This window comes from Moschus berezovskii, chromosome 17 (assembly GCF_049115385.1).
Source record: "Moschus berezovskii isolate FMDL1 chromosome 17, NW_MosBer_1.0, whole genome shotgun sequence".
Taxonomy (NCBI): Eukaryota; Metazoa; Chordata; class Mammalia; order Artiodactyla; family Moschidae; genus Moschus; species Moschus berezovskii.
This window is the reverse complement of record NC_142476.1, coordinates 9,075,366-9,100,457: the sequence shown is the minus strand read 5'-3', so window position 1 is coordinate 9,100,457 and position 25,092 is coordinate 9,075,366. Positions and strand designations below refer to the sequence as shown.

Here is a 25,092-nt window from a genome sequence, read left to right as displayed (position 1 = left end):
CCTTGGAAGGAAAGTTATGACCAACCTAGATAGCATATTAAAAAGGAGAGACATTACTTTGCTAACCAAGGTCCGCCTAGTCAAGGCTATGGTTTTTCCCGTGGTCATGTATGGATGTGAGAGTTGGACTGTGAAGAAAGCTGATCGCCGAAGAATTGATGCTTTTGAACTGTGGTGCTGGAGAAGACTCTTGAGAGTCCTTTGGACTGCAAGGAGGTCCAACCAGTGCATTCTAGAGGAGGTCAATCCTGGGTGTTCATTGGAGGGACTGATGCTAAAGCTGAAACTGTAATACTTTGGCCACCTCATGAGACGAGTTGACTCACTGGAAAAGACTCTGATGCTGGGAGGGATTGGGGGTGGGAGGAGAAGGGGATGACAGAGAATGAGATGGCTGGATGGCATCACTGACTTGATGGACATGAGTTTGAGTGAGCTCTGGGAGTTGGTGATGGACAGGGAAGTCTGGCGTGCTGTGATTCATGGGGTCGCAAAGAGCAGGACACGACTAAGCGACTGAACTGAACTGAACTGAAAACTGTTTAGTCATAACCCTCTTACTCAAGATATGGATTGTCTTCTGGCCTTGTGACAGTTGTTATTTCTTGTTATTCCCTTGGTAATGGTTGTTATATGTTGGTTTTTTGTTCTTTGCCTAACTTTTTACCTAAAGCTTCCTTGTATAACAATATATAAGCTCATGCAAACATGAATAAAGCACCCTTGTTCCACTAGAGACTTGGGTCCCCTGTGTCCTTCTTTCCCTCTCTGGCTAGTTCTTTGGAGCATGGAAGCCTGCCAAGCTCACTTTCCTGCCCAGGCTTTCAAGACCTCCTCGAGAGGATGCCCTGTGCCTTTGTGAGCAGTACAAGCCCTATTCTAGGGTTTTATTGGTTTTCCACATAACCCAGGGAATATTAGTCTCTCTCTCTTTTGGTTTCTTTTCATCAACTCCGATCCACTGGGCCCCGGTCTGTAAAAAAGACCGCAGCATGCAACAATCCTATTTCAATAGATATAACTGAGAGTAACTGAATTAAAATTATTTTTACGAATTTTCCATGGGTTTATAACATTGAAACCAATAGTTTCAATTCAAGTTCCCTTAACTCCTCTATTAATAATTTGCTAATACGTTATTTTTTATTCTTCTTGGAAAATATCTAGAAGATACAAGTGAAAGAAAGTGAAGTGAAAGTGTTAGTAGCTCAGTCCTGTCTGTCTCTTTGTAACCCCGTGGACCCCCATGGGCCAAAGCTAACCAGGTTCCTCTGTGCATGGGATATCCCAAGCAAGAATACTGGAGTGGATTGCCATTTCCTACTCCAGGGTATCTTCCCAAACCAGAAATAGAACCCAGGTGTCCTGCATTGCAGGCAAATTCTTTATCATCTGAGACACTGGGGACGCCCCCAAGAACAAGCAAAGGTAAATATAAATCTCAAGAAATGAATGAATTCCTTAATGCAAAAACAAAATAAAACAAAACAAAACAAAAAACCTATCTCCTTCCCTTTCTATTTCCTAGAGAGTTTCCTTTTAGAAAATTTGCAATTGTAAATCTTTTCCTTGTCTTTTAGAGACAGATGCAAAACTTTTGAAAATGTGAATAACCCCCAGACAGCATTGTATCCCAGGAATGTCTTGAGGGCCTTGGAACTATCTTTTTGAAATGTGAACACAAAGTACCCTGTCTGTCTCTTTGGGAGTTTAGCCTAGATGCCAGGCTCCAAGTTGTAACTTCTTGTTTGCTGCAAAGATAGAAGACAACTTATTTTTCCTTTGGATCAAGACAATTAACATGTATGTATATATCTGCCCAGCTACATAAACAGATGCAATGTCTTTCTGTCCTTGTAATCTCTTTAGTGGATTTCTGAGATGCATATTATATATAATCTGATTTAAAGCTTATTCAAACAAACCTTTTCTACATTAATGAAGAGGATTTTAGGTTGGAGGAAAGTTTTTATTTTTAATTAATTCCCCAACACTGGTCAAAATTTCATCTTCTTCTTCTTTTCCCCTAACACAATTGACACACAATAGTGCAGACACACAGATTCACCAATACTGAAAATAACTTCCACAATTATAACCTTACTGTATCAACTGAACTGGTATAAAATTAAATACACATAGGAAAGATCTTGATGTTGGGAAAGATTGAGGGTAGAAGGAGAAGGTGACAGAGGATGAGATGGTTGGTTGGCATCACCGATTCAATGGACATTAGCTTGAACACACTCCAGAAGATAGTGAAGGACAGGGAAGTGTGGTGTGCTGCAGTCCATGGGGTTGCAAAGAGTTGGACATGACTTAGTGACCGAACATAAAACCAATAGAATATTTATTAGTGATGATGTCAACAATACTAATTTATAATTATGCTTTTGAGACTATTTATTTGAGCACTGATTATATGCCCAAACTGGGCTAAATATTGTGACCAGATTGTGTGATGTGATCTTTGCAATGACTCTATCATTTGGCTATCATCACTATTTTCCAGAGCAACTGCCAAGGACTATGAAGGTGTAAATATTTTATACAGTTCCATTCCTAGACAGCAGTAGAGCCATGAGTGATATGACTGCAGAACCTGTCTGGCTTCATCATGGGGCGATCCTCCCTTACAAGTCATGAAGGAGACTGTGCCACATCAGGCCAGCATCGATTCCACTGGCTGCTTAATCCTGGGTTTGTCTGTGGATGCTGAGTCATTCAGCTGTGGTTCTTGGTGTTAAGGCAGCGTTGACACAAGGAATGTTTTCTGAACACGAATGGCTTTATGTTTCTCTTATGCACTGACGAGATGAAACTGAGCAGGACCCTACCTTTCTTTTTTTTCAGTTTCCTAGACCTTCCCCAATTTCTAAAGGGCAGATTCAGCTACTAATTAGGGGAGTCAGGTAATGCAGAAGGAAACAATAGTGATCCATTTATAGTTACTATAAAATATTGGCTGTCTGTCCCATGTTATACAATATATCCTTATAGCTTATTTATGCCTAACAGTTTCTACCTCTTAATCCCCTGTAGATTGCCCCTCCCTCCTTCCTTGCCCTGCTGGCAGCCATTACTTTGTTCTGCATATCTGTTAGTGTTCTTTTTTTTATATATTCACTAGTTTGTATAAATTTTAAAAAATATGAATCACCATACTGTATATCATACAGCTATGGGTCTGTACTAGCCCCGGTCTGGGCTCCTCCTTGGGGGATGTGCATACAATCTGATCCACATCTCTGAGTTTCATAGGAACTAAGGCCCCCACCCTCGTGGAGGAAGGTAACCTCATGCTGAACAAAAGCTCCTGCACTCCAGACTGGTTGGAACCAGAAGGCTGATCATTGAGATTTCTGGAACACAGCCTCCAACCAATCAAAGGAGAGTTACACACCCTGCAGTCCCCCTCCCAATTTTGCCTATAAAAAGTCTTCCCAGAAAACCATCAGAGAGTTCAGGTCTTTAGGGCAGGAGCCTCCCCTTTCTCCTGCATGGCCCTGCAGTAAAACTTTCTCCACTCCAAACTCAGACCTTTCTGTTTCTTTGGCCTCACTATGCCTCTGGCTTGCCGAATGGGTTCGACAACATTGATAGCTATACGATCTTGAAAAAAATAGTGATTTAGTCTGTCTTAAACTCAGTTTCCTCATCTGGAAGCAGTCTCTAATAGCAGTGTCACTGTGCTTAAAAAGAAGTAGTGCTAAGACTCTACTAACATAATGTATGTGACCAGCAGTGAAGATGGAAATCACCAGACAAGAGTACAGAAGAGCCCTCACTCAACTGTATGTCACCCAGGGATCAAGACAGCGCCTGGCATAACAGGGAACTGAAATAAAGTGAAAGAAAAGCCAACCAAAAAAACATCTATATATGTTTTTATAGAGCCATCCTTCTCTCTATATTATTACAAATAATGAAGATGGCATAGATTTGACACATTTTCACATGTATAAGACTGGATCTTAATTTTTTTTTTCTCTTATATCGAAATCTCCCAGCATACTAGTGTCACGTACACCTTGAATGCAAAGTCCATTTATCCCCACAGGCAGCCTGGACACTGAGAATGAAAACCACGCCTTTCTGTCCCAATAACATGTTGTGCAATAGGACCACTGTCTCCCTTATCATTATTCTCATATCCTTACAATCCTAATAAGTCTCCACTTGGAAAGAGCCTCATTCAATAAAATTTCAGTTCTTGATAGACTTCGACCTTCCTTCCCCCACTACAAGGCTCTCTTGAGTCTTAATTAGCTCTCTCTGATTTCAGGCATATTTATATTTGTGCTGAGAAAATTCATCTTTGTCTATTTTAAAACCACTTTTCTCAGATGGATTTTGAGTCTTTGACATGTCAGGGCCAAAGTTTATTTAATGGCAGATATATGTTTTTTAGGCCTTCCCAGGTGGCACTATAAGTAAAGAACTAGCCTGCCAATGCAATAGATGTAAGAGACATGGGTTCCATCCTTGGGTCAGGAAGATCCCCTGGAGGAAGGTGTGAAAGTCACTCCAGTATTTTTGCATGGAGAATCCCACAAACAGAGGAGTCTGGTGGGCTATAGTCCATAGGGTCGCAAAGAGTCAGACATGACTGAAGCAACTCAGCACACAGCACATACGTTTTTACCCATGGATGGCTCACTCAGGGCACAAATTCTGGACACTTTTTACATAACAGTGTGAAGAGAGGCGAAGACGACAAGTCAAGGAACAAGGAGTTTTAAGTAAAGGCAGATGATTGGTTATCCCGACGATTTCAAGGGCATTTATGACAGCAACTATGCATCTTAGCAGTTGATAAGCAGCTGGATGGATGCTCATGGGACAGAAGAGCAAACAACTTTCAATTTTAATAAATATTTATAAACAAAACAAAAACAACTCTCTTGAGGTGACAGTTCCCTTACTTTGTTGTTCCGTCGCCAAGTCATGTCCAATTCTTTGCAAGCCCATGAACTGCAGCACACTAGGCTTCCCTGTTCCCTACCATCTCCCAGAGTTTGCCCAAGTTTATGTTCATTGGATCTGTGATGCTATCCAACCTCTCATCCTCTGATGCCACCTCATCCTCCGTTGCCCTCTTCTTCTGCCTTCAATCTTTCCCAGCATCAGGGTCTTTTCTAATGAGTTGGCTGTTCACATCAAGTGGGCAAAATATTGGAGCTTCAGTTTCAGTATCAGTCCTTCCAATGAGTATTCAGGGTTCCTTTAGTTACCTAAGCAATAAACTTGACTTTGTCTCAGATTGTAAGTCAGATTATCTCATTTGGGGACTGACTTTCAACAAAGCCCATGGGTTTTCTAAGATTTAAAGGATTTTTGAAAACTGCAAATATAGATGTCTTGACATAGTACTAATGATATTATCAATAATAGACATCATATGTGAGTGTATATATACATACATACATATATATACACACATATATACATACACACACATATATATATACATACATATATATACACACACACATATATATATATATATTCCAGGTGCATTTAGTTCTTTCATAAATCATCCTTTTAATTTGTGATCACTGATGCCAGAATGAGATATTTCCATCATGTTCACTTGTGATATCACTGATTCAAATCCATCACTATACACTTTAAAAAACTTATAAATTAAGATTTTAGCCCCCACACAGGAATTCAAAATAGCATTTTTAATATTTCATGACATTTCTTTCTACACGTAAAAATTTCCCAAGTTAGTCTTTCAATCCAAACAGGTAAATGCAACTTACTTGATCACGTGGCGACTTACCTTTTCCAGCTTTGAAAGAGCAAGAGAGTAACAGTCTTTGGCTCGGAACTGCATGAATCTCATGTTGGCTGGGTGGGTGAGCTCTGTGATAATACTGAGACTGGAAAACAACCTACATTTCAAAGAAACATTTGCATTACACTAACAATCCAGAATGGTGTTTTTATAACAACAGGTTTAGGAGTGAGTGATTCCTAGCCGCAGGCATTAAACTACATGCAGTTGTGAGAGCAAGTCATGCCATACAAACTGTTTTGTGGAAGAGAAATGCATTGCTATTTTCCAAAGAATATTTTAACAAACATTTTAGCACTGTAAGAAAACTAAATTCACTAACTTAATCTTTATTAGGCATTTCCTCGCTACTCATAAAGTTAATTGAAAAAGTTACCTAGTGAAAATTAATGAAATATAAATTTATAAGATGAATATGTGGATTGGCAAAAATTTCCCACAATGAACTTATTGTCCATAATGTGAGTTCTAAGATTTCCTGTGGCTCCTTATGCTCACAGTATGTGCTTTTAATTGTCAAATTTTACTACAATGAAGCAAATATTGTCATTGAAATAACAACACATTGTAATGAACTGAGGACAAGGCTCAATGGATAGTGTTGTTCTAGAAGAATCCTGAGAATTTACACTCTTCCTAGAGTTTTACATAAGCTTTCTTCCTGTTTACATCCTCCTGCACAATCCACACATGCAAGTGTACACACACACACAGTTGATTTTTTTCCCCCAGAAAAATGGGGCAAGATAAAACCACAACAAACACCTTACTGTTGCTGTGGTTGGTGATCTGATCTTTAGCTGATGTCTCGACATCACTTTGAGATCCCCTGTAGCAGCCACTTCAAGTGATAATCACCTTTGTTCTCCATACAATAAGTATTTAAACTTAGTTAAGGCCACTTAACTATGGGGCTTCCCTGGTGGCTCAGATCCCTGGGTCAGGAAGATCCCCTGGAGAAGGAAATGGCAACCCACTCCAGTACTCTTGCCTGGAAAATTCCATGGATGGAGGAGACTGGCAGCCTACAGTCCATGGAGTCACAAAAAGTCGGACACGACTGGGCGACTTCGCTTTTTAAGGCCACTTAAAAAATCCCTGCTGGTAGCTGCACCTTGCCTAGCCCTCAGGCACCAGACCCGACTGAAACACGCAGCACAGAAACATCCAGTTAGGAGCTCAGAGACACGTCGTCTCCAGCTGGCCTGTTAGTTTTTAAAGATTCTTTTCCACATGGTCCATTTCTAAAGTTGCTATTGAATTTGTTGCAATATTTAGGTTTTGGCTTTTTGGCCACGAGGCATGTGGCATCCTACCTCCTCGACCAGGGGTCAAACCTACATCCCCTGCATTAGAAGGCGAAGTCTTAACCACTGGGTCACCAGGGAAGTTGATCTTACTCTCATTATCTGCTGGGTCCAGGAGGGACGGTGCTGTTACTCACATGCGCCTGAGCACTTGATCTGATGTCTTAGAGAGGAACTGCCTTTCAGCAGGACCTGTGACTTTGCCAGAATGAAAGTCTCCCTCCTTCTGGGAGTGAGAGGGCTCCCTGCAGGCTTGCTGGGATTTTCCCAAAGGGCCCTGAAGTCAGTTTCCACTGGGCTTAATCATCCTCTAATTTAAGATCTAAACAGCTCTTAAAAATGCTTAATTTCAGAGTTATCTGTGAAAGCTATATGCCGTCTTGGTTACACTGCTGTAACAGTATTGATGCTTACCTAATCAAAACACACGAAAATTACGATATCATTAGGTGTTTGATGAGATCTACACTTTGTGGGAAGCAATATAACCAGAATTGCATGGCCTCACCTCTATTTTGAGAGCAAATATTATTAAACTGGGTTGGAAAAAAGTTTATTCAAATTTTCCCATAAATACGTTAAGTTCAGGGTTTCCCAAGTGGTGCAACGGTAAAGAATGCACTTGCCAATGCAGGGAATGCAAAAGCCATGGGTTCGATCCCTAGGTCAAGGAGATCCCCTGGAGTAGGAGATAGTAACCCGCTCCAGTATTCTTGCCTGGAGGATCCCATGGACAGAGGAACCTGGTAGGCCGCAATCCATGGTGTCGCAAAGAATGGGACACTTCTGAGCATGCATGCACACACAGTTTACGGAGAAACACCGTATAATCTGTATTCCACACAACTTTCTTTTAGAAGCCTTATTTTCTCCGTCAAAAGTCACCAATGTGTGTACATTTGATAAAAAGTTCATTTTTTCAGACACTTCTGAAAAATTAGAAGCGTGAGTTGGCGAGTGAAAGTCGCTCAGTCATGTATGACTTTTTGTGACCACATGAACTGCAACCCACTAGGCCCCTCTGCCCATGGAATTCTTCAGGCAAGAATATTGGGGTGGGGTGCTATTCTCTTCTCCGGGGATCTTCCTGATCCAGGAACTGAAACTGGGTCTCCTGCATTGTAGACAGATTCTTTACCATCTGAGCCACCAGGGAAACCTGAGAAATTAGAAGAGTGGCCTAATGGCAAAAAATATCAATTGACTTTTGGGCTGGTACTATTCCATCTGGTAAGCCTAAGAAGTGCCACCAACTGACAAATCTCATACCATCTGGAAGTTTCAAAAGTCTTCATTTAAGAAATATTTTAAAACAACCATGTCACTAAAGATATTTACCATGTTATGGCCTGTCACAGACAATATTCAATAATCTGACACAGCAGAAACTAAAATGAATACATAATAGTAGCAAAATGGACAGTGAAGATAAGGCACATCCAAGATCTGAGTTTCTGAAAAGGAAAATTAACTGACCTAAGATTTTCCTCTTTGTTCAGTTTTAAAAAAACTCTTCTTTTGGAAGTTTAAAAAAAATGTCCAAAACTCTATAACACATAAATTTAAAGGGCATTCCTATTAGAGCTTTCCATGCATTAACTCCTGCAATCTCCAGAACATCAGGTGGAGACCTCCTTGTTCTGTGTTCCTGTCTGCACCTCCTGTTCCCTGAGAGGAGTTGGGGACCTATGGCTCACCCCCGACTCTGCCTTCTTAGTATCTGGGTTTGCGCTGGTCTGAGCCAGGCCTTGGGGTGAGCTCAGCCCTCCAGGGTGGGCCCAGTGACTGTCTAGCAGGGCCCCTGATCAGACTCCTCTCTACTGCCAGGCACCAACCCTGCACAGCTCTGCCTAGCATGGGGATCGCCATCTGCCAGATGGAGAGCTACTATGATTACTGCTACATTCAATAAATAGGGAGGTAGGAAAAGAAATTCAGATGACCCAGATGAAAAGCAGTATTATTAAGAATATCTAATAACATGCCAGAGACTCTAATTTAAACTTTTGTAGTCTCTACTTCTGTATCTACCCCGCAATAGTAGTTGTTAGATGATAATTTCATTACTGTGGTTTCAATTTACTGAGGACAATATTTAGCATCTAATTTAGTAAATAAATATCAAGTATTTACTATTGGAAAACTCTGGTTTCCATGAGATTAAAAAAAAAAGTATAATGTGAAATCCCTGCCTTTGGCTTAGACTTTTTGATGTAATAGAAAAAAACTGCAAAAAGTTCATAAATTATATGAATGTATATATTTTTCTAAGGATGCTAAAAGTGGCTGACTGAAATCTGTGATTCACAAATTAAATAGGAACATCTTGGAAGGTGCTAAGATGCATGGTCATGGAAGGAATTCCTGAGGAAACAAAGCTGTCAACAAGTAAAAAATGTATCTCATATTTTAGAAAATTTTTTCTCTGAGAGATATGACTTTTTCTTTCATATATGTTATTTTTGAATTTTATAAAAAATTTTTGATTACTTTAATTTTTTTCTTTATAATCCTTTTCTAACAAAATACATCAAATACGTACATACAGTGTGCTGTGTCTGACACATTACAATCCTATGGACTGTAGCCCACCAGGCTCCTCTGTCCATATATATATGTAGACAGATATATTTGAGGCTTTAGTAAGAGACAGTGATAAAATAATTGAGTGATATAGTCAGAGTGTTTAAGTGACTTCTAGAATTGAAATTAGATAAAACAACAAAATTTATGCGATGTGCCATTTCTGTTCTATATAATTGAACCTACTTCACTTATGTTACTTTAAACTGAAAAACTGAGTGAATTATCTAGTCTGCCACCTACTGAAATCTTAGAACTAATAACACTTAAATAATGAAATGTTTTACTGCAGTGTCCTTCAAATTCATAAAATATTACCTGTATTGGATTATAATACTTCATATTTACAAATTTGATTGTTTAAGAGATTTAATTATATACCTTTAAAATACTGACACTGTACACGTATTTCTGAACCTTAACATGACTTAAGTATATTTTGAATATATAACATTTTAGAAATAAAATTATATTAAATGAGAAGCGAAAGGAAAAGGAGAAAGGGAAAGATATACCCATCTGAATGCAGAGATTCACAGAATAACAAGCAGAGATAACAAAGCCGTAAATGAACAAAGCAAAGAAATACAGGAAATCCATAAAATGGGAAAGACTAGAGATCTTTTCAAGAAATTGGAGGTACCAAGGGAATATTTCATGCAAAGATAGGCACAATAAAGGACAGAAATGACAAGAACCTAGCAGAAGCAGAAGAGATTAAGAAGGGGTGGCAGGAATATACAGAAGAACTGTACAAAAAGGGTCTTAATGACCCAGATAACCATGATGGTGTGACCACTCACCTGGACCCAGACATCCTGGAATGTGAAGTGAAGTAGGCTATAGGAAGCACTACCATGAACAAAGCTAGTGGAAGTAATGGAATTCCAGCTGAGGTATTTCAAATCCTAAAAGATGATTCTACTAAAATGCTGCACTCAATATGCCAGCAAATTTGAAAAACTCAGCAGTGGCCACAGGAGTGGAAAAGTTCAGTTTTCATTCCCATCCCAAAGAAGGGCGATGCCAAAGAATGTTCAAATCACGATACAACTGCACTCATTTCACATGGTAGCAAGGTAATGCTCAAAATCCTTCAAGCTTGGCTTCAACAGAATGTGAACTGAGAAATTCCAGATGTACAAGGTGGATTTAGAAGAGAGAGAGGAGCCAGAGATCAAATTGCCAACATTCGTTGGATCACAGAGAAAGCAAGGGAATTCCAGGAAAACACCTACTTTTGCTTTACTGACTACACTAAAGCCTTTGACTGTGTGTAGAAGTGTAGTGTTAGTCATTCAATCATGCCTGATTCTTTGCCACCCGGGGGACTGCAACTCATTAGCCTCCTCTGTCCATGGGATTCTCCAGGCAAGAATACTGGAGTGGGTTGCATTCCCTTCTTTAGGGAATTTTCCCAACCCAGGGATCAAACCCGGGTCTCCTGCATTGTAAGCAGATTCTTTACTGTCTGAGCTATAGGGAAGTCCTACATGTATGTGGCTCAGTCACATCAACTCTTTGGAACCTTGGACTGTATCCCGCTAGGCTCCTCTTCTATGGAATTCTCCAGGCAAGAATGCTGAGTGGTTAGCTGTTCCCTTCTTCAAGGGATCTTCCCAACCCGTGGATCAAACCCAGATCTCCCGCATTGCAGGTGGATTCTTTAACATCTGAGTCACTGTGTGGATCATAACAAACAGTGGAAAATTCTTCAAGAGATGGACATACCAGACCACCTCACCTGCCTCTGAGAAACCTGTAAACAGGTCAAGAAACAACAGTTAGAACCGAACATGGAACAACAGACTGCTTCAAACTGGGAAAAGGGTATATCAAGGTTGTATATTGTCACCTTACTTATTTAACTTCTATCCAGAGAAAGAGGAGAGTGAAAAATTTGGCTTAAAACTCAACATTCAGAAAACTAAGATCATGGCATCCAGTCCCACTACTTCATGACAAATAGATGGGGAAACAATGGAAACAGTGACAGATTTTATTCTGGGGGGGGGGGGCTCCAAAATCACTGCAGATGGTGACTGCAGCCATGAAAGTAAAAGACGCTTGCTCCTTGGAATAAAAGTTATGACCAACCTAAACAGCTTATTAAAAAGCAGAGACATTACTTTGCCAACAAAGGTCCGTCTAGTCAAAGCTATGATTTTTCTAGTAGTCATGTATGGATGTGAGAGTTGGGCTATAAAGAAAGCTGAGCACTGAAGAATCGATGCTTTTGAACTGTGCTTTTGGAAAAGGCTCTTGAGAATCCCTTGGACTGCAAGGAGATACAACCAGTCCATCTGAAAGGAAAGTGGTCCTGAATATTTATTTGAAGGACTGATCCTGAAGCTGAAACTCCAATAATTTGGCTACTTGATGGGAAAAACTGACTCATTTGAAAAGACCCTGATGCTGGGAAAGATTGAAGGTGGGAGGAGAAGGGGACAACAGAGGATAGATGGTTGGATGGCATCACCGATTCAATGGACATGAGTTTCAGTAAACTCCTGGAGTTGACGATGGACAGAGAGGCCTGACGTGCTGCAGTCCATGGGGTTGCAAGCTGTCAGACACGCCTGAGCAACTGAACTGATGCAGAGTACATCATGGGAAATGCCAAGCTGGATAAATCACAAGCTGGAATCAAGATTGCCAGGAGAAATATCACCAGCTTCAGATATGTACATGATACCACTCTAATGGCAGAATGTGAAGAGGAACTCTTGACGAAGGTCAAAGAGGAGAGTGAAAAAGCTGCCTTTAAACTCAACATTCAAAAAACTAAGATCATGGCATCTAGTCCTATCACATCAAGGCAACAGATGGGGAAAAAACAGAAAAAGTGGCAGACCTTACCATCTTGGGTTCCAAAATCACTGTGGATTCTGACTGCACCCATGGAATTAAAAACCACTTGCTTCTTGGAAGAAAAGCTATGACAAACCTGGATAGCATATTAAAAAGCAGAGACATCACTTTGCAGACAAAGTTGTGTATAATCAAAGCTATGTTTTTTCCAGTAGTCATGTAAAGATGTGAGAGTTGGACCATCAAGAAGGCTGAGTGCCAAAGAATTGATGCTTTTGAATTGTGGTGCTGGGGAAGACTCTTTAGAGTCTCTTGGACTGCAAGGAGATCCAACCAGTCAATTCTAAAAGAAATCCACCCTGAATATTCACTGGAAGGACTAATACTGAAACTGAATCTCCAATCCTTTGGCCACCTGATGCGAAAAACAGCAAATTCACTGGAAAAGACCATGATGCTGGGAAAGCTTAAGGGCAGGAAGAGAAGGGAGTGACAGAGGATGAGATTGCTGGAGAGCGTCACCAAGTCAACAGGCATGAGTTTGAATAAACTCTGTGAGATAGGGAAGGACACGGAAGCCTGGTGTGCTGAGTTCATGGGGTTGCAAAGAGTTGGACATGGCTTAGCGACTGAACAACAATTCTCTCATAGATGGGGAAACAGTGTCAGACTTTATTTTTTTGGGCTCCCAAATCACTGCAGATGCTGACTGCAGCCATGAAATTAAAAGACGCTTACTCCTTGGAAGGAAAGTTATGACCAACCTATATAGCATATTAAAAAGCAGCGACATTACTTTGCCAACCAAGGTCCGTCTAGTCAAGGCTATGGTTTTTCCAGTGGTCATGTATGGATGTGAGAGTTGGACTGTGAAGAAAGCTGATCGCCGAAGAATTGATGCTTTTGAACTGTGGTGCTGGAGAAGACTCTTGAGAGTCCCTTGGACTGCAAGGAGATCCAACCAGTCCATTCTAAAGGAGATCAATCCTGGGTGTTCATTGGAAGGACTGATGCTAAAACTGAAACTGCAATACTTTGGCCACCTCATGCGACGAGTTGACTCACTGGAAAAGACTCTGATGCTGGGAGGGATTGGGGGCGGGAGGAGCGGGGACGACAGAGAATGAGAATGGCTGGATGGCATTACCAGCTCGATGGACATGAGTTTGAGTGAACTCCGGGAGTTGGTGATGGACAGGGTGGCCTGGCGTGCTGTGATTCATGGGGTCGCAAAGAGTCGGACACGACTGAGCGACTGAACTGAACTGAACTGAGTATCACCATAAAGCAACATAACAACTGAAAATAATGTACTTTGTTCTACCTAAAAATGTTCTACAATTACTTCTCTAATACTCTAGTTACATTTTAAAATGACTTGTTTAATACTTTCTTTGTATAGTGGAGCAAAACTTGCTACCCCAAAATGCCTGTGGCATTTGAAGTTATTTTTTATTCAAGACATATTTTGATGGGGCTATTTAAATATACTCAGTGATGTAAATATAATCGTGTAAAATATCTATGCACTAGTTTCCTGCCTGAATTAATTAATTTAATAAATAATTTTGAAATGCTCAGGTATGCTAACCAACACAAAGATGAAAACCATACCATACACTCTATTTCACAAACTGAGAGAACTCTGAGACTAGCTGCATTATATATTAAAGCAAAACAATCAAACATAAGAACATAAAAATCTGGAAATTATTTATAATATTTAATAAAATATTACTAAGCTAGTATGTCACTCTATTCAATTTGATCTGTGGTGGCTGGGATTGATGATTTAAATCACAAGGGGTACATATTACTATGTAAGGTATATAGATACACTTAAATGCACGAGACACCAGTTTTAGACTCTAACTGAATATTGGCACTAAAACAAATATGAAAATATTTTAATTTTTCACAAACACTTTTAAAACATTTTAGATCTGAGTCTGAGGTAGTCATTAAGTGACCATATAGTAAACATCAAATATCTCCTATATATAAAATTTTAACACATGTAAACTAAAGAAAATATTAAAATGTTTTTGCACTATATAAAGGAATTACTCTTGCATTGATACATATTCGGTATCAGTATTCATGAATTACATCATTTCCCAAGTGCCTATGGGTGTCATTTCTTCAGTAAGACTATAATTACTAGTGCCAAGCTAGACATAATATTTCCTTTTTACTTTTACTTTTAACATGACGTTTTTCCTCCTATAGTCCTGTCAATTCAAACACCTTCTAACTGGTTGGCTCCCACTCGTTCTCACTTTTCCTCCAACCGTTCTTCACCTTGAGGCTAAAATAATATTTTATTTATTTATTTTTAATTAATTTTAACATTGCTTTACAATTTTGTGTTAGTTTCTACTGTACAGCAAAATTAATTGACAAAAAACAATTTAAAATCCTGTATCTTTCAATTATTTCCTGTTATTCCTAAGATAAAGTCCAGCTCATTAAACTCATCTTCAAAGCCATGAGTAGTCCGGCTTCTGATTTCCCTGTCAGCCTAGGTGGGACTTCCCCCGGCTCTGCTCCAAGCGCTGGTTAGTTCCCAGAGTCTTGGTACTTGCTGCCCTCTTGTGGAATTCTCTGCTCATCTCTACACCCACTCAGTCTTTCCAGTAAAAGAGCGAGTATACTGTTACTCAGCTGTGTCTGGCTCTTTGTGACCCCATGGATTGTAGCCCACCAGGCTCCTCTGTCCATGGGATTTCTCAGGCAAAAAGTGGGTTGCCATTCCCTCCTCGAGGGGATGTTTCTGACTCAAGAATCGAACCTGCGTCTCCTTCATTGAAGGCGGATTCTTTGCCACTGTACCTCCTGGGATGCCCTTCTAGTTAAAGATTGAATACCAGTTCCTCAGGGAGGCATTTCTTCACCCACTGGACTAGATCACATAGGTTCTTCTATTTTCTTTCATTAGTTGCCAAACTAACAATCCTTCCGGCTGTATCTTTAAATGACTTGCTTAATATTTTCCTTGTAAAGTGGAGCAAAACTTGCCACTTCAAAATGTCTTTGGCGCTGGAAATGGTTGTTTTTATTCAAGGCACGTTTTGATGTGCCTATTTAAGGTGAATTCAGGTACTAACACTTGTTAATAAAAGTGTGAAAACGTTCAGCATTTCACAAATATACAGAGTGTCTTGTTAGGTAAAACCTCAGCAAGAGAAATTTAAATTTGAAAGTGAGGATCAGCTTTTCTTTCAACTTGAAAATTTTTTAAGGAATCATGTGCCTGGAAGACTCACTTGAGTGCTTCTCTGAGATGTGTAAGGAAGGTTGCTTAGGGAGGTGGAGAGACACTTTAACAGGATCTACGTTGACAAAGGGGCTTCCCTGGTGGCTCAGGCCAATGCAAGAAACACAGGAAACACGGGTTCAGTTTCCAGGTTGGGAACATCCCCTGGAGAAGGAAATGTCAACCCACTCCAGAATTGTTGCCTTGGAAATCCCATGGATGGAGGAGCCTGGAGGGCTGCAGTCCAAGGATTGCAAAAGAGTTGGACAATGGCTGCTGCTGCTAAGTCACGTCAGTCGTGTCCGACTCTGTCGACCCCATAGATGGCAGCCCACCGGGCTCCCCCGTCCCTGGGATTCTCCAGGCAAGAACACTGGAGTGGGTTGCCATTTCCTTCTGCAATGCATGAAAGTGAAAAGTGAAAGGGAAGTCGCTCAGTCGTGTCCAACTCTTTGCGACCCCATGGACTGCAGCCTACCAGGCTCCGCCGTCCATGGGATTTTCCAGGCAAGAGTACTGGAGTGGGTCACCATTGCCTTCTCCTGGACAATGGCTAAGCAACTAAATAACAGCAACACCATGATAAAGACCTTATCTGGTACTGTATTCTGTGCTCTGAAACAGCCCTTAGGGGAACAGGTGGGCCAGCTGCTAGGGATTCCAACTGTCTCTTCTGAGCAAAGCAGGGGAGGGGACCTGGCAACCTCTGGGCTAGAGGTCATCCACAGGAAGTTTGCTGCTCTATGGAGCAATTTAAGGTTAAGGTTAAGTCGCTCGCTCAGTCGTGTCCGACTCTTTGCAACCCCGTGGACTGTAGCCCACCAGGCTCCTCCGTCATCCATGGGATTCTCCAGGCAAGAATACTGGAGTGAGTTGCCATTTCCTTCTCCAGGTGATCTTCCAGACCCAGGGACTGAACCCATGTCTCCCGCATTGCAGGCAGACGCTTTACCCTCTGAGCCACCAGGGAAGCAGGAGCCCACAAAGGGAACTCCCCAGGAGAGAGGCATGCATCTGGGTAAGGATCCGCTCAGGTCCTTCTGCAGAGACACCATATGCTGGCACAAAGCACGGCTGAGTCTGGAGGTTCCTCTTGGCCCAGCCATCCTAGCACACGCCTCAGGGGTTCTCCCTAAGTGTTGGAGTGTTAAACACTCTGGGTACCTCGCTCTAGATTTTGTATGCTAAAGACAAATCACTTCCTGGGTGGGTATTTTGGGGCCCAAACAGCAAACAGGTAACTGTCACACTGGGTGAAGGTACATTAAAATCTGTTGTCCAGGGTTCTATCACAAAGCGATGTTTCAGATGCAACTCCAGGTGGAAAGGAATTCTCCCCAAATCCCCCCAAACCCCCAAAAGCCTCTTCTGCTTCCCACTCACACACACGAACACTGCCAATGAATTAAGGAGACTGTCTTGTTTGCTTTGATCTTTGAGGACTAACTCTGGAGGGTCCTCAGACAATCCAGGGAGAAAAGAGCCCTGGTCAGTAAAGCTGTGTGTCCTAGCAAGCTGGGCAGGTAGGAGCTCAAGTGATCAATCTGAGCTTCTGAATAACAAATTCAACCTTATTCCAGACTGGTCATATCAGTTATATTAGTAAGTTGTGAGCTAGAGCACTCTTAACTTTCATTTCGTACTTGAATTCTACCCTGTTTTTATCTCTAATATAAGCACAGATTGAAGATTTTTCTAACATATTCCTTCACAGTTTTAAAAGCAGAAAATGTAAAACTCAAAAGGCCTCCCATCCAAACAGAATGCCAAACTAATCAAGTTAAAATGGCATGGCTCAAACCGCTACACAGAAATGCTAACATAAAATGTAGCATCACCCTATATAAAGTAACAGCATACAGTAATTTTATTCATCTAAAACATCCAGATACTAAGGAGATCACAAGATTTGATTGTCTCCTAGAAATGAATAAGCCAAAGAAGTAATGCATCTAAATTCTTGTCCCAATTTTCTAATTAATAAACTAACCACGATGCTTGGTGGTTTTGCCTGGTGCCACATTTTGGTGGCCACAGTATTTTAGAAACAGCAATTCAAGTTTGCTTAAAGGACACATTCTTGGGTTACAAGACACATTCTATTAATAAGTAGAAACTGCCTATTACTATCTGCCTATTATGTACGTCTCAGAAATCATCTCACTTAGTCCTTTCAACAGCCTTGCTTGGCAGGACGATGCAAGAGTTTGGGTACATTCAGACTACCTAGATTCAAGTGAAGTTGATGTCAGACTTTGGAACTCTTCCGATTTAAATCCCAAAGTTCATCAATATCAGCTGAATGACTCTTAGGCTATCTCTCATATTAAAATACTTCAGCACAAACAGTGTGATAGGTTCAGAGTCAAGTTTAAGATAAACTCCAGTTGCAGCTAGCATTTAGTTTCACTACCCAGGGTGCCTCAGTTTTGTTTTTCATCAGAGAGTGTACATCCTAGAGTTGAAATGGCTTCTATTAGCTATATTTCTGTCAATACCGTGTGTTTTACTAATAAACTGATTAGAACTGGCTCTTCTTTGAGGAAATGAATGATGGTCATTACAATGCAAGGACTGGCTGAGATATTTTAGAGATATTACTGTTGAAATAAACCCCAGGTCCAAGACGGAATGGCTCCTGTCCCGATGCCATATCTGCAAACCAAAACTTAAATCACATTCCTATCCCTGTAAATGTCCCACTCAACCAGAGATTACATCCAGTCAGCCAATCCGCAAATGCCAAGCCAACTCTGGGCTTGGTACTTATTTCCTTATTTTCTATTGTTTCTCTTCCTTGTTTCTTATTCTTTAATCTTAAAAAGCTTATTTCCACCCACCCCATGGCTCAGCAGGTAAAGAGTCTGCCTGCAATGAAGGAGACTCAGGAGACGTTGGTTCAATCCCTGGGTCAGGAAGATCCCCTGGAGTAGGAAATAGTGACCTACTCTAGTACACTTGTCTGAAGAATCCCATGGACAGAGGAGCCTGGTGGGCTACAGTCCATGAGGTCACAAAGAGTCAGACATGACTGATGACTAAGCACAGCAGAGCATCCCATTTTGCAGTTCTCTGGACCCTTGGGAATGGAAATTGCACACTATGTGAAGTGTTAACATTTGTTTGTATCAAATTGTATTAAATTGTCTTTAATGACTTTTATGGTTTTTCCTGTAGTCACATAAGGATGTAAGAGTTGGACCATCAAGAAGGCTGAGTGCCAAAGAATTGATGCTTTCAAATTGTGGTGCTGGAGGAGACTCTTGTGAGCCCCTTGGACAACAAGGAGATCAAACCAGTCAATCCTATAGGAAATAGACCATGAAAATTCATTGGAAGGACACATGTTGAAGCTGAAGCTCCAATACTTTGGCCACCTGATGTGAAGAGGCAACTCATTAGAAAAGACCTGATACTGGGAAAGATTGAGGGCAAGAAGAGAAAGGGGCAGCAGAGGATGAGGTGGTTAAAGAGCAAACTCCTGGAGATAGTGGAGGACAGACGAACCTGGCATGCTGCAGACCACGGGTTGCAAAGAGCAGGACATGACTTAGCGACTGAACAACAACAAATTCATTTTTAACATTATTCCCTCCTGCAAACTCAATGTGTAAGAATCTAGTTCTCTTGAAGATGGGGCCCTAAGCTTTTATCCTAATATCTGCTAATACTATCCTAATAGTCTGCAATCCACACACTGACTGGACTTCTGGGAGCTTGATGCTTACAATAAGAGTAAGTGGATCCTCCCTCTGCAATTTGTCATCTGCCTCTAGAAATTTCATGCAAAGTGGTGGACAGAAAAGATGAAAGGTCAGAAAACTGGGAGTAAGAGGAAGAGAGAAAAGAGGAGCAGAGTCGAAACTGGTGTTAGCTTGCAGTAGATCATCAGTGATTATTTAGAGGATCAACACAGGGCTGTTTATCATGATTGATCTTGGAACTGAATTGGGGTAAGGAAGGAAGAAGAGCCCTCAGGTGACTAAGAACAGTAGGATCAGTGGACAGTAGATTCCAGTGAAAAAGGACGGTTCAGAGTTGGGGATGTGAGAAGAAATGACATAGAAAATCAGAGAGTTGAATGCAACTCAGAATATGGAGTGGAAACTATTGATTCTCCACTCACATGAGAATGGGTGACTAAGGCCAGATATCCAAAGCACCATCTGCCTAGGATTTTTGAAATCATCAAGAATTATGGTAGAAGCAGGGCTGGCAAGAGTCACAGTGAATCAGGAACTGAAACCTATAAGCATTGTGGAAGAGTGACCTCAAGGGTGATAAAATGAAACTACCAAGTCTACAATTCTGGTTATTTATCTACATAAATGTTATTATATATACCATAGGGACATACTGATATCTGGTTTTTATTATTATATAAGACTAGCCTAGTTCAGCATGCCTAATTAACTGATGAATTACTCCATCAAAAAGTCTCCTAGATTTCTTTAACGTTTAAGTATTACCGTATTTTAAAAAAATTACAGCTGATTTACAGCGCTGCATTAGTTTCAGGTGTACCACACAGCGATTCAGTTACACATACATATATACCTATTGTTTTTCAAGTTCTTTTCCCTTATAGGCTGCTTATTTTATATATAGTAGTTGCCTTGTGTGCATGCTCAGTTGTCTCTGACTCTTTGTGGCCCCATGGACTGCAGCCCTTCAGGCTTCCCTGCCCAAGGAATTCTCTAGGAAAGAATACTGGAGTGGGTTGCCATGCCCTCCTCCAGGGGATCTTCCTGACCCGGGACTGAACCCGAGTCTCCCATGTCTTCTGCATTGGCAAGTGGATTCACTACTGCTGAGCCACAGGGGAAGCCCCCCATGTATAGTGGTGTGTATATGTTAATCCCAATCCCCTAATTTATCCCTCTTCCCCTTGTCCGCTTTGGTAACCATGAATTTGTTTTCTATATCTGTGGGTCTCAAACATCTTTTTTCCTGAAAAATACTGTTTTGTACTTAGATAAATAATAATGCCTTTATGAACAGAGGAAAGAGAAGAGCAGCATCTGGGTATCTGATAGTGCTTCTCAAATTTGTTTGAAACTATTCGCTCTAGATGTGTTTTTGCACTATACAAATTGCATAATTTCTAACGTATCTTGCAGAAGATAGGCCACTTTAATAGCGAAATAGTCCAAAGGCGCACGTCTGCTCTCCATTCATCCTTTCGAGAGGTGGCGCTCTTCCACTAGGTACTCAGGGCAGGCAGGCTTGCCACCATCAGCAAGCACATGTGTATCTGCCCTTAGGTATTCTGGTTCATTTAAAATGATTAATTAGACACTTTGCATCTCTCAGTTAAATGGGGATTTATTATTCTCTTGACATAAAAATAATTCATTCAGAACATATATCAAATCAATAGAAATTTCACTATAATACAAATAAACTCATTGTAAGTTGAAAATTAAAATAGCCTGCTTAATTAAAGACCCAGGACCCTCTCCTGCTAAAACTATAATTAGCTTTTGCCAAGCATGGAATAAAACACTATGACTTGATTTTATTCATTGACTATAAATCTCATCCTTCTGCATTAATTTTCTACCCTGTATTACCTTTTTCATTCTCTAAAGAGAAAAAAAATGCTTATATATAATATGTCATATTTTAAGCAGGTGTTATGCTACTTTTAAATGTACTACTTACATAGCTCAATGACTAGTGAGCTATATTCTAAATGATCCACCCCATTACAATGACTTCAGATGATGTATTACTCCTTCTGAACAGGAGGAGGTTCTAGGCAAGTTCATGGTAGATTTTCCAGATGATGGAGAGATTCTTTACATACTTGATTTCCTGTCTTCACACTGGTACTGCAAGAAGAGTGAATTATTCTCCACATGCATTTTATAGATAAGGGAAACTGAATTTCAGTGAGGTTAAGAAATACACTCAAAGTCACATTTAGGAATTTTCTGTGGGAACCTCTGAGATAGATGTCAGATGAAGTTTGTTGCTATATTGTTCCAAGGTCTACAGCTTTTCCACTCTGCCCCAGGGAGGTGATAATTATATGGTTAATAATTACAGCAGCTAACATTCACTGGGGGACAATCCCCTGGAGGAGGGCACGGCAACCCACTCCAGTATTCTTGCCTGGAGAATCCTTATGGACAGGGGAGCCTGGAGGGCTATGGTCCAAAAGGTTGCAAAGAGTCAGACATGAGTGAAATGACTTAGTACAGCATGCAGAACATTGATTGGGGCTTCCCAGATGGCACAGTGGTAGAGAATCAGCCTGCCAATGCAGGAGATGCAAGAGACACAGGTTTGATCCCTGGGTCGGGAAGATCCCCGGGAAAGGAAATGACAACCCACTCCAGTATTCTTGCCTGGAAAATTCCAAGGACAGAGGAGCCCAGTGGGCTATAGTCCAAGCAGTCACAAAGAGCTGAACACAGCTGAGCACATTTATTGAGAAACTGAAATTGACCAGGCAGGTATATGTTGTTATATCTCCAACAACCTTATGATTCAGACATCAAGATTTAGAGAAGAAAAGTAATTTACCTAAATTCATGTAATAACCTAAATGAGACACAAATCTCCACTCTCCAGAATTCTGACCTCAAACTGTAAACAGATAACTACCCTCAATACATGTTCTGCTATAATATGAAGGTGTGAAGGGAGGGGAGAAAAAAAATCAAGTTCAGATTGTTTTATTCATTTTCTTAATTTGGTAGCTCAGATACTTCCTTTAGACTTCTGCAAAACTCATAAAATTGAAATAATGATCTTTTAGATATTTAAATATTAAATGAATTTAGAAAGAATCATTCCAAGTGATGCAGATGTCTCAATTTACTGGTGACTCTCTTTAGAGGTAAACTGACTGTTTTTTGTTTTTTTCCTTTTTCTTATGAACCATTTAAAAAGTCTTTATTGAATTTGCTATAACACAGAGATTGAACCTGCAACCCCTGCGTTGGAAGGTGAAGCCTTAACCACTAGACTGCCAGGAAAGTCCCTACTAGTGCGTTTGATTTTGCTCGCAGCATGAACTTTTATCTGGTCGCTATTGCTCATTCTTACCCAAAGACTACTATAACAGGAATTCTTATCTGGGTGGGCTGAATTCACAAAAGGCAGTAAAACAGCGAGGATAAGCTTATGACTTAGCTCCTGACATGGGTAAATGAGCCTTGAAATCTTTTATTCCTGGTTACTCAGTACGTAAATGCATATCTTTGGCCACTGCTAGGCATAAAAGTAAAATCAGAACAAGCACAACACTAAAAAAAAAAAAAAAAATCATGACTGCTACCACACACAACTTTTTAGAATCTGTTAAACTATATAAGAAAACAGATGTATTATTCTTTTTATTTTCAAAAGAATTGCTGACCTTGTGTTAAAAATTAAATTTCACATACGACCCAGTCACACATTAGGTCCTAAATTACATCTGTTTTATGATCGAGGTGCTTCACGGATGGTTAACAGTAAGTCAGCGGAAGGGGTAGGTTGCCCAGACGTTTACCTGAACAGGGTCTGCACGTTGACGATGGTTTTGGCGTCCGCCATGTAGTCCTCCTCGGCGCTCATGGTGCTTTCTTTATCTACGACCACCATGTTGGCAGCAAAAGTCACTCCACACCTGAGTAAGTCATCTAGGCTTTGATAAAAATCAACAGAGAAAAGTGAACTTTCAATAAATCTCAGTATTAGGATGGTGCTGAAACTCACCTACCCGCTCCCCACGCTTATAGGAAGGAGGTTACTGTTATAGGGGGCTTGCACAGAGTGGACACTGATAGATGTTATGGGAACTAATAAAATACAATATTCTCCAGAGATATGAAATAAATTGCATTTGGGGGTTCTTTATGCGTCATTAGATCTTAATAATTTCAAAGCATATGCATTAAGGATCTTTCTTTAATATTTATGAATTTTATAAATAAAGCCTGAAAACACCAATTTTGCAATCAGAACGAGAGCATGTTAGAACTTTGTTTTTAGTTAGTATATTATTTCAAAAACATGTCATTTGCATTTTTTTTCCTCTCTGAGGCACTTCTGGTAAGAATAGAAATGAACATGTATTAATTTAGGTGGTGAAGCCTAACAAGGAAATATATTTATTAAAGATATTTATTTTAAAATGTCTATTTATCTGTGTGAAGCTATGTCTTATCGATTGGTCCTACACAGCCAAAAACATGTAAAATATACAAATATCATTTGCTTTCAAGCCGGCCTTTTAGACACTTTTGAGCAAGTGATTAAATGAATTAAATTTGCTGGTTGCAGGAAACAACTGCTAAACTAAAACACAAGTTCCTATGAGTTACCATAGAGTCAGTCATCTCCCCTTTCAGCGATAAAAAATTTACCTAGCATTGAATTTAAAAACAATGTTATAGCAAAAGCTGAATCAAGAAAATCATTTCTCATTGCCTCTACTTCACACAAATTTCAAAAATAGGACTGAATTAGAGAAGGGAGATTATACTTGAGTGAATGCAAGGGTATTCTAGGTTCAGAGTTGACTGAAGACAAATAAGAAGAATTGGGCTAACTGATTTCTACATCTTCCAGTTTAAAGTAAAAAGTGTAAAACTCAAAGAGCAGTAGCTCCTTTTAGATTCTTAAATGGAACAGTTAATTCTCCTAAAGATCGTCTCAAACTGCATGAGCCCTTGAATTAGCTGTCTCACATTAGAGGGGATTATTTTCCTGTTACGGGAAGGCAAGAGGCAAGATTTCTTACTCTGTTAAAAGGCGAGAGAGTATTACCAAAGCTTTGAGTCCAAGATCCCCAGGAATAGTCCAGAAAAAATATTTTGCTTGAATCATGCACAGTGTTCTATAGCAGGGGTTTTATGGCTAAAACTGTGGAAACAGAATGTTATCCCAAATAAATTTCCTATGGTAAGAGGGGCCAGGACCATAACATCTAATCAATATGATGACCGAGTTTAAATTTCCAGGAATACTTTACTAGGGTGTTCCTTTTATCTAGGAAATTTATAGTTATTCTTACATCTATTAAAATACTTTTTAAAGGGAAGAAGAAGGTGGAAAGCAAATATGATCCCTGTGGGACCATAAAAATGATGCTAAATCTTATGACCACACACTATTATTATAGTGTCAATTCACTTTTTCATATTTCAGCTCTTATGATCTTTATTTCCCCCATTAAACAAATTGTCTATATAGGAAAAGGGAAAGTTAATGTAATATAAGGTGACCTGGATCAAAAAATGATACATAGAAGTTGTAATAAAAATGAATATTTCATCGTCAATAAATCAAGGAAGTTGAGACTTGACAAAAAAAGTCACTATGAGAATATTTGTACT

At 40.1% G+C, this 25,092-nt stretch overlaps 1 protein-coding gene across 6 annotated transcripts in view; it reads right to left on the bottom strand.

Moving 5' to 3' along the window:
- KCNT2 (potassium sodium-activated channel subfamily T member 2) overlaps positions 1-25,092 on the bottom strand; it is a 448,004-nt gene that overhangs the window by 68,747 nt on the left and 354,165 nt on the right. For all 6 annotated transcript variants that reach the window (XM_088845012.1, XM_088845009.1, XM_088845010.1 and 3 more), the window contains 2 exons: positions 23,265-23,399; positions 5,789-5,900 (listed from right to left, as the gene is read on the bottom strand). In XM_088845012.1, the coding sequence (XP_088701138.1) occupies positions 5,789-5,900; positions 23,265-23,399 (247 nt within the window). The remainder of the gene's footprint in view (positions 1-5,788; positions 5,901-23,264; positions 23,400-25,092) is intronic.